Genomic DNA, 10,982 nt, shown 5'->3' with positions numbered 1-10,982 from the left:
GTGTCAGAGTTTTTAGTAATTTGTGGTAAATAGGCTAAAACATGGAACTGCATAGTAAAAGTTCAGATTTACTGAATGCTTCTCTGGTCATCAGATTATTACAGATCAGTTTGTGGCAGAACGTAGTAAACAAACTGTAGAGGAATGAAGAGCCAACAAGTGTAAATTTCTGCTCAATTTATTGAATTTTATAGCCCCTGCATGTATTTCCATGTTACAACAGTTGAGAACAGTAATTAACACACGTTGTGGAAATACCTTGTGCCTCTACAATGCATTTTTATAAAAGGGGGAGAAAAAAAACAACAACCAATACAACAACATTTTTGCAGTAACATCCAATTGAAATCGTTTAATTGAAAAGTTTTTGTTTTTGTAATCCAATGGCACACACACAAAAATGGAAGTGATAGGTGAAAATAAATTACCAGACTCCAAAATGTTTGGTATCTGTATTTTGTTGTATTTCAAGTCCAAAATGATTCAACTGAAGCAGAAGAGTGAACAAGCCGGAGGGTTTCTGAAAAACATTGCTGCATTTTTTTTTAACTTGAGGATCAATTGACGCAACATGTTTTTTAAAGGCTATTCACTCATACTGGTTTCATATTATAGCTCCTTTCATGTTTCATGTTGTAGAGAAATACTGTTGCACCTTTATCTAATAATAAAAAAAAAAAAAAACAAGAAAAGAAAAAGTCTGAGATCCAATAATGAGATATTACAGCACATTTTCTATCCACATTGCAAGGGAAATACTGCAGTAACTTCATCAGCTTGTTACAACAAATCTGTTGAGTTAATCATTACGTTTGGCTGAAATCACCTTATGCAGGGCTGAGTTAGTGCAGCAAATTAAGATCGAATTCAACTTTACTATGCACAGTAGAAATATTAGGGCACTTCAGCCATTAATACTATTTTTAAGTCAAGATGTAACTTTTTTTTTTTTTTAAATATATTTCCACCATCTAATCGTGTCCCAAACTGACATCTTGAACCCAAATTTTGATTTTCAAAATCCCCCCCTTTTTTTTTTTAAACTGTTAACCCAACAAGTTTCTGACAAATACCCCCCTCCCACCCATCTGCACTCTAAACCCATCAGAGTGCACACACATACACACAAACAAAGATGTCTTGACAACAGCAGATGACAAAATTAACCACCTAACACTCATAACTGCATTTACCATAATCTCTTTTGTGAGAAAAGCTTTGTTTTTTGTGGCTCCAGCCATCACTTTTATCAACTGTGACAACATGTCTGACACCTCAGTAACTGTTGCCACCTCAAAAAGCTAATTTGGAGCTCTTTGAGAATCAGCAACTACTTTGGTGAGTAAAAAAGGTCGAAACAAAACACGTGGCTGAAGCAACAAAAATAAAACTATGATGTTAATAATAAAGGTTAGGGTTTACTTGTAGGGGCAGAGGGTTGATCTTACCCCACCTGAATTCTGAACACAAGTGAAAAGTCAATTTTCCTGCTTGACAGATTCAGGTATACATGTTTAATCTGCTGTTTTCACGTCACAAAGGAGATTATAGAATGACCGTCAGGGATGTGATCAGGAACACAAAACATCACATAGAACAGACGAGTAGAAATTCACCAATATTAATGAAATTGTGTTGATCAGTTGGATTTTTGTCCACAAAATTAAACTTCTGGAGGGGGGTAAAAAAAAAAAAAAAAAAAAAACAATGAACAATGGACAAAAAACAAAACTAAAACTAAAACTAAAATCACATCCCTGACTTCGGTAAACACTCATTCTGATATTTAAGACATCTCACATTAACATAGACACGATTCTGTGCATGAAAGCGCAGAAGAAAAAACCCTGACATACAACTATTACATTTACATGCAGCTTCACACAGGACAGTTTTATTTTTTTTCCAAATCAAAGAGTCATCCACACATGTGGATCCACTTCTGTAGAATCTGAGTTACCCAAAGATGAGCTGTTTAAGTGAAGTTGCATGTAAAAGGTCATTAAGAAAACAGTCATACTATCACACAAACCTTGTTCCAACAGTCATCTCCATGTCGCTCTTCTACACGCACGCACGCAAACACACACACACGCGCAAACACACACACTCTACTTTTTTGGTTTTGCTTCAGTGTAAATCCTGAAAATCTGTCTCAAAGAAAACAAAAGGAAATAAAATTCATTCTACCTCCTTCTGCACCCATGAAGCAAACTATTTTCTTTTTTTGTAATTGTAAACGACTAGTGTAAACGATGAATCATTTACAATTCTGTTTCCTCAAAATGATTCACAACACCTCGTATAAAGATTGCCCTAGTGGAAAATAGACCGAGCTGCTGAAAACGAGTCGCAGCGCTTTGATCATCTGTCACACAAACACGGAACAGGTTCAAGACGATCGCAGCGCTCGACTCTCTCCAGAAACTCTCTCCTGTATTCTTAGTGCTCTCTCTGGTATTTAAATCACAAAGCTGACAAGGTGTTCTGGTACTTTTAAGGGGAAAAAACACTTTAAAGCAAATACAAAAGCCTTGATTTAAGTACCAAAGAGGAGGAAAGATTCAAGATGCCCAGAGAGCATCTGACAAAAAACACTTGGCTTCTGCAATCCTGAACCCCCCACCTTCCCCCCCAAAAAAAAGAATCCACAAATGAACTCGTGCTAAAGCTCACGCTGCCCGACCCCCAAACTGCTTTAAGCAACATCAAAAATAAATCTTAAAAAGCAAAAATACTTTCTTTTTTTATGTCTTTTTTATAATTAGTGATGCTCTGAGAGGGGAGGAAAAAAAAAATAGTCACAGCTGCCTGTTCAAAAATGCTACAATTATGCTTTCAAAAATAACGCCCCTCCTCACAAAAGATAATACTCACATTTTTATAATTATAAAACAGAGCTGTACTGGGGCAAAAACAAAACTAATGACATCGCTGCTGCTGCAGAAAGAAAGCTGAAAGTTTTACTGAGTTTAGTTCAATTCAAAATCAACGTGGTCCTTTGGAGACTGAGCAGATTTCACCCTGCGGTCCATGAAACCATTTCATATCCTTGGTATAATTTCTAAAAGCATGGCCTAAAAATGAGTTTCTAATGCAACAGCAGAAATACAAACAGCGTAGGAGCTTGGCATTCAACCGCTGGGCTGCAACTTTTACATTGGCAACTAATACATTCACCAACTTCAATTTTGTCATGATGGGGCTTAAAAAAGTCGACCTTTAAACTCTATATTTCCACATTGTAACGGAGAAACCTAAAGATGTGAGCGGAAACGAAAAGTCACTGAAAGTTCAAACTATTGTTTTGCACCAAATTCCTCGTGTTGCCTCCTGTGTCTGTTGATCAGCTTAGAAACAGCAAATTTATATCAAAACTGTTTTAAACTGTTGCTTCAACTTTATGCAGGATAGGAAACTGGATTCATTAACCAGCTACAGCGGCTGATGAGAGTTTTTTTTAAACAGTATTCACCAGCCAAAGTAGTTTTTAATGCAAAAGAACCTTTAGACAGCAACTATTGTCTGCGAGTGAACTCAACAGCCAAAACATAACAGTATGTGGCTGCTCTTTATTTCCCATGCTGTTTGTATGTGGCTACAGGCGAACATCCATCAATCAGTATAGGGGGCTTGTGTCTTTAGGCCGTCTTCTCATTAACTTTGCTCGTCTATTATTCAAAGTGAAAGGGGAAAAACAGTCACACAGTATTTAAATAAAGCTGCCCTTTTTTATTGCAACGTTCACGTTCAAAATAAACGTTCACATTCAGGGTTTTCTTTTTGTTTGAGCCACCTTTCGACACTTCTCAGCAGGAGAATATTTTGTCATTTTTCCCTTGCATAATGGATGTTTAAATAAACTCCAGTTAGTTTCTATTTAGGTCATCTTATTTGTGCTCATACTGTGCTGCAGAAGCAGCCGGCTATGAATGGATGAGTGCACATGGGAGTAAGTAAGGCACTTAAGTGACAACAGCAGTGTAAGCGGACAGAATGAGGGCTGGTTTAAGTGCACCATCGTAACATTAAAACAGACCAACCTTGCAGCTGGCAATGAAAAGAGTTTCCAAGGACAATGTGTTCAAAACAGCTTTCATACTCATTTGCTTTGCTGTCACTGTAAATTCTGTCTAACTGATGTTTTAATAGGAAAAGTACTGATGAGATGTAATCCAATCTGTCTTTGGTGCAAAACAACATTGTTTAACTTTCCCAGTTAATTAGAAAAAAAAGAAAAGAAAAAAAAAAATGAGGCAGCTCTCTGTGAGGAAAGACCTAAAGTAAAAAATAGCCTTTACATCCATTGGACAGACTGAGAACGAGTGAAAAATGTGAAACTAAAGAGTTGCCTGAAGCCTGTGTGCAAGCGCTGATGTCTGTGCAAAAAGCCCGGTGACGTCCAATGTCCTGTAGGGAAGACAAGCTCATTTTAGAAAGTCCTCATTTTTCAATGCAATACAAATTTGAATACTATCGACACACATCTCACCTGTTTTAGGTGCTGTCCTGCTGGCGACTTGGTTTTTCCTCAGCCTCCTCCACATCACAGTCAGTGCTAGTGGAGTGGTACTCAGCCACATAGAGGCTCTTATCAATGCTGCTGGGAATGGGCTTGATGTCGGTCACCAACTGGTCTTCAATGGCCTTCAGGTTGAAGCGATCCTCTGACGTGATCAGGTTTATGGCCAAGCCCAGGTGACCAAACCTCCCTGAGAGCAAGGACATGTTTATTGTAAAAATTCCCCATTATCTTTTAGTGTGACAGCCAACACACCACCAAGAGAACCAGTATACATGTGTCTTCAGATAGTATTTTACCCCTTTGTGTTGTAGACGTTTGTATTTTTATACATAAAAAAATAACCAAACTAAAATGCACTACAGTGTGGAAAGCTCTCTGGCAGATGTTACAGCTCAGATTGTTCTTGTCTCTACAAGCTTCTCACAGCTGTATTTGAGGAGTTTATCACATTCTTCCTGGCAGACTCTCTTTCAACTCTTTCACACTGAATGGTAAGTGTCCATACTACCTTCAGGTTTCTCTACAGATGTGGATGGGGTTTAAACCAGAGTCTGAGTCATTGAGACTTCTAAAACTCTGTTAGAGTTATCACTGGGTTGCTGGTTGCTTCCTTAGGCTTTGTGTCTTCTCCTGACATGCAGTGTGAATTGTGGCACCTTAAATATATTTTTGCCTTTCTAAAGTTGCCACAGGTGGATTGTAGTCAAGTCAACATATTTTTGTAAAAACTACTGAAGTTTTTAAAGTTTTCATAACATTCTTATAATCAATATCATCAATTATTATCAATTATATATAGAGGTCTGAAGTGTCTCTAAATGTCAGAGCAGGTCACAGTATGAAGGACTAAACAACACACCTGATCTTCCAATACGATGAAGGTATGTCTCAGCATTCTTGGGGAAGTCAAAGTTGATGACTACGTTGACAGCCTGAATGTCAATACCTCTGGTGAAGAGATCTAAAGGAAGGTGAAAGAAAATCACATCAGTGACGCTCAATAATAACATTATCACTGTCGTGAAATATTGCAGCATACCAACAACAGGAACTCACCAGTGCAGACCAGGTTTCTGCACAGACCATTTCTGAAGTCATGGAACACACGATTTCTGTACTCCTGAAAACACATGAAATATCATGCTATAAAAACATAAGCCACATAAAATGTGCAATAAATAAATAAATAAACAAATAAAAGCACTATGCTGCATTAAATATTATGCAAATACAGACAAAGGGACAAAAACACTTTTTAGCCTCATTAATTAACACATTTTAATTCTGTGCTTAGATTAAAAAAATAAATAAATACAGTTACATTTCTAAAAGTTCATACCTGCATCATCTTAGCATGGATGTAGAAACAGGAGTAGCCCAGCTGCGTGATCTTCTTGGCCAGCAGCTCCACCCTCTGAGTGGAGTTACAGAAGATGATTGACTGGTTGATCTGAAGCTGTAAGAGAAGAGAGAGAAAAAAAACATCAATACATCAACCTTTTAACCTGAAATCAGTTTCTGGTCCAAATATTACATTGCCAAAGTCAGTGTAGAAACAGGATGTTACACAAGTAAAAAAAACTAATAAATTACAGTCACTGGGCTGCAACTGCCATGAAGTCAGGAAACTGGACTTTTCAACAACTGCACTTCCAATTTCGTTTGTACATTAACAGTACTTTGCACCATTGTGAAAAAGAAAAAAATCTACTAATGACAGCAACATGTGCAGTGGTAAAATACACAAACTTTGAATAGTTAGTTACCCTGGAGAACAATGTGTTGAGACAGTGGACTTTCTGCCTCTCAGTGACATAGGCGTAGAACTGAGTAATGCCCTTCAGAGTCAGCTCCTCCATCAGGTTTATCTCATAGGGTTTCTGAAGGTGCTTGGACTAGAGAAAGGACACAGACAATAAATAGTTTGGAGCGAACATTTAGGAATACTTACAACATAGCGGCCCTGGAAAGTCTACAACAGACAAAGCACAAACACAGATTTGGGCCCAGTGTGAGAGCTGCCTGGGCTGCACTGAGATCGGAGTGGTTCCAAGTGGATCGCAGCCATCCTGCTGGACGAGGGGTGCAGCAATTAGCTGACTACTCACCATGAACTTCTGCACGCTGATGGGGAAGGTTGCAGAGTAGAGCAGGATCTGTCTGTTCTTGGGAAGGAAGCCAATAATATCCTCAATGAGCACCACAAAGTCCTGAGACAGCAGCTTATCCGCCTGAGAAACAGTAGAGACAATTAAGCAGGAACCAAACTTAAAAAACCAAACTGACAGAATTTTAAAGACAAGGAGCAAACATTTTAAGTAACATCCCTGTCAAATACCATGCTGATAAAATATACCAATGATTAAACAAAGATTATTTATTCATGCTTACCTCATCCATCACCATCATCTGGACTTTATCTACTTTTGCCACTCCCTTCTTTATCAAGTCCAGGATCCTGCCAGGCGTGGCAATGACCACATGTACTGATGTGAAAAATGAGAGAGAATTACATAGTGGTGAGAGCAATATTAGAAAACTTAAAACTGGTTCTCCGACTACACCAAGCGTAACATAACATAGTAAACCTTTGTCTTTTCTGCAGTGCAGGTTGGACAGTTTAAAAAGTGCCTCTTAAAAAACAAGATGAACTCCACAAGCTAAAATGTCTTTGTGTATTTTTACCAGTCTCATCCAGGCGCATGATGTCATCTCGCAGGTTGGTGCCCCCGGTGGTGGCCATGACTTTCACTCCTCCCAGGTGTTTGCTGATCTGGATGCAGATCTGGCTCACCTGCAGAGCCAACTCACGAGTGGGCACCATGACAATGGCTGAGGAATGACAATGTACATGAGAGATTACAGTAAAGCATAATCAAACATGTCACAATGGTAAATAAACAGGAGTTTGAGAGTGTATCAAAATACATATTACAAAAAAGATTATGACTACAGGCAGAGGCTTACCCTGTATGTGGTCCTTTTTCATGTCTAGCCTCTCCAGTAGAGGGATTAGATAGGCTCCACTTTTCCCTGTTCCATTTTTCGCCCTGGCCAGAATATCCCGTCCAGACAGAGCGATGGGAATGCTCTCCTCCTGCAAGGAATCACAAATCTCATTCTCTGCCAGGTAACACTCAAAAACAGAATTCTCTCATTTACTGGCTGTTGCTTTTACACTTTATCACATACTTGCACTAAAGTAACCCAGTTACAGTCAGCCTTCTTAAGTAAGATGATTTTGTTATCTTCATCTACACAGGAAGCCTGTTTTCTGTTATCGAGGTTGGGGATTAAAGAAACCTGATCTCCCCAGATAGATTTCTCCTGGAGAATGCTGATTTCTTTCATAGCTAACTTCCTATTTTGCTTTTATTCTGATATATATCAGCTTTATTTCATCAGAAAAGAAAAGCTGATAGAAATAAACCATACCTGGACAGGGGATGGTTTCTCCCAACCCATCTCAAATATGCCCATCAGGAGTTCACGTTTGAGACAATAATCTTCAAATTCATTTCCCTTTGTGGACGTCACATCCTGCAGTGGACAAAGAAAGGTTAGCAAAACAAAACAACAACAAAAAAAAAAGTTAAGGAATGATGAGTTATGAGGCTTGACTCACTGAGGTTTTGACCCTGTTGTCTTTGGGAGGGAGCTGTAGGCTCTTTTTCCAGTCATCACCAAACTTGATTCCACCTCCGTCCTGAGGGGCATTGCCTGCTTTCTGGGGTGGGCCCAAAGCCTTTCCTTGAGTTGTGGGTGCTGGCTGGACTGAAGCTGGTTTGGTCTGTCCTCTGAGCTGCCCATTCTGCTTACTCAGTCCCATAACGACCGGGCCAACAATTTCTGTTCTGGCGGTTGCCATTTCTCCTGTTGTCCTTGCTTTTTTTTTTTTTTTGTTCAAAGTATTAGATTTTTGCCTCTTAGGTTTTTCTTTTTAAAAAATTCTCTTCAAAAGTAAAAAAGTTTAATAAAGCATTAACAAACAATATTCTCTATTCTTTGTAAGTCCAAAGCTTTTACAACAGAAGTCGATTCGTAGTATTTACATATACACATGTACGTGCAGTTCGGTCCCTTCAACAACAGAGTGACTGCCGTACGAGAACAACAAAAAACAAGTTTTTACACAAGAACTCTTCCAAATGAAGAGAAATTTGCATTCATATGCATGAATATACTTGTTCACAATATAGAAAAATTATATGTGAACAAGTATCAAAGCAGTTCAAGTCCTGAAATAGAACAACTAAGGCAATCTGCACTTGGGGAATAGTTTCTGCAAAATAATCTTAGATTTCTGTTTCTAAATAGAACAATATTTCCTGTTTCCACGTTGAGTCTATAAGAGTTGCTCAATATCCCTGTACTTGAAAAAAGGATGTCCAACTTTGTACAAGTGTTTCCCCAATATCATGTAGTCTGTAATGCTCTGTTTATTTCCACTGTGTGGGTACACGTCGCTCCACGTGTGGAAAAAAAAACAAAAAACAAAAAACAAAAAAACCAACAAGAATCCTGAAATCAAGGGGTTATCTAGTCCAAAGCCAAACAGCTTTCCACCCCTTTTGAGTCCTCAGTGTGCGTTTCCTTTTTGCTCCAGGTGTTTGAAACTTTCTCCCTGAACGCCGCAAGTAGGTTCAGGTCGTGTGTGAGTTTGGTTGTTATCAACCTGCTGCCTCCTAAAAGTCAGCCGTTGCCTCAAACTTGTGACCTACAAGAAATAAAGCAGAAAGTTGACAAGTCACTCAAGTGATGAACAGAAAAAAATGAATATTGAACATTATGAAAATTATTCATTATATTAAGGACAATTTACAGTCACATCTTATTAAATGCAAAAAATTACAAGGTTTTTCCAGTTTTGTCATAAACCACAAATAAAACATAAAAATAAGCAAATTTTTCATTTATACTTCTGACTCCACATTATATGTTTAATTGTGAACAGTTGCACAAGGAGTGAGCTTTTTCTCTCAGATCGCATTTCCCAGCTACTGCAGCTGTGTGTTATGAGTGACTGCTTCTAAAAGGCCACAAAGAGGACTGAACAGCCGTCTGCAGCACATGGTTGTCTAAGAGCCAAGATTCAAGTATTACCACCTATAGCAGTTTTATGACTTGAAATTAAATTTAAGACTCTTCAATGTTGTGTTATTACTCTAAAACAACAGGGAGACATCCTCAACTACAAAAGACATCTTTATTTACATAAATAGTAGGTAAGAAAGGTAGTTGCAAAATCGCAGAACCATGTTTTTTACAAAAACATGTTTAGTGAGGTCCTATAATGCACTGTAAGTTATCCTGAGGGAAACTATTTTAGTTATTATTATTACATACAAGACCAGCAAACGATCTACTCCTGTCACTGACTTCCATTGGGAATCAAAGACTCACACCGGCAATAATTTAATAGATAAATAACTTTTCGTTTATGGTAATTTTACAACGAGGAATCTGTGTCAACATAAAAACAACAACAGATCAGAGAAGTCAATGGTTTTGACAGCTCATTCATTCAGTGATTTAGTGTAATACTACAAATGTCAGGTCGTAAAGTAAAAGCTCTGGGTCTGAATCATATTTATTTTATATTTATACTTTTTTATTAACTATCCAAGTCTATAAAATGTTTAGTTTAAAGAAGCGGTCGACTACGATTCTTCGGTTTCCATTTATTTTTTAACGAACCAAACTTTGTTTACTATAAACAAGCGTAAAAATACAGTTTGTGTAGTTCTGTTAAATGTTACAAATATTTCATGTTAATAATCAGTTACGTTATGTCTTGTAAATGTGCGTCTCTGGAAAAATATTAGCTAGTTAGCTAGCTAGGCTAGTGAGTCAAAGCTAAGCCCGTGTTAGCTTGCAGCTAACACTGGCTTAGCAGTTGAAGGTTGTATCTCCCTTATCTGAACTAATATCAGCTTTTAATTTACAAAACACAGTACTGTGTGTGTAATGTACGCCACTGCATTGGTGCATGTTGTTACCGTTACGTTCTTTGCAATTTTACCACTAGTGCGATATCGCTCAAATAGAAAACCGTTAGCATTAATGCTACTTTAGCACAAATAACTCCACTTGCTAGCTAGCGTTAGCTGTGTGCTATCCTGCTCACAACAACTCGGATTTTTAACGGAAAGCGGACGGTTCCAAGTCACCACAAACCTACCTTAGTTTGTCTGTTATGTTACAATGGGTTTCCAGTTTGTGGTTGATCTGTTACTTTCTTTGTACGTCGCTTTATAACTGAATTTCTCTTGAAATAGATCGCCTCTATTGTGTTTCTTCTTCCTTTAAATCAACATGGTCGCCTTCTTCTTCGCCTTCTCTTCCTCGGCGTCTCTGTCCTGTTTATGAGACTTGATACTAAACAACATGTCGCCACCTGCTGGAAGATTTTAAGTTAAATAACACTCATGGTCTTAATTCAGGTTTCTATTGATAT

At 38.1% G+C, this 10,982-nt stretch overlaps 1 protein-coding gene across 1 annotated transcript; it reads right to left on the bottom strand.

Annotated features, from left to right (window-relative positions):
* Window positions 1-162: 162 nt before the first annotated feature.
* On the bottom strand, window positions 163-10,864 carry LOC113154169 (probable ATP-dependent RNA helicase ddx6). Its single transcript, XM_026348210.1, has 13 exons — window positions 10,707-10,864; window positions 8,151-9,242; window positions 7,961-8,065; window positions 7,493-7,622; window positions 7,211-7,357; window positions 6,917-7,011; window positions 6,634-6,756; window positions 6,292-6,420; window positions 5,865-5,981; window positions 5,582-5,645; window positions 5,385-5,486; window positions 4,493-4,712; window positions 163-4,410 (listed from the first exon to the last, which is right to left on the bottom strand). The coding sequence occupies exons 2-12, from the start codon at window positions 8,391-8,393 to the stop codon at window positions 4,498-4,500; spliced, it is 1,470 nt and encodes a 489-aa protein (XP_026203995.1). The 5' UTR covers window positions 8,394-9,242; window positions 10,707-10,864; the 3' UTR covers window positions 163-4,410; window positions 4,493-4,497.
* Between the last annotated feature and the right edge of the window lie 118 nt (window positions 10,865-10,982).

Source organism: Anabas testudineus, chromosome 11 (assembly GCF_900324465.2).
Source record: "Anabas testudineus chromosome 11, fAnaTes1.2, whole genome shotgun sequence".
NCBI classification, from domain to species: Eukaryota; Metazoa; Chordata; class Actinopteri; order Anabantiformes; family Anabantidae; genus Anabas; species Anabas testudineus.
This window is presented reverse-complemented; position numbering and strand designations above follow the sequence as displayed.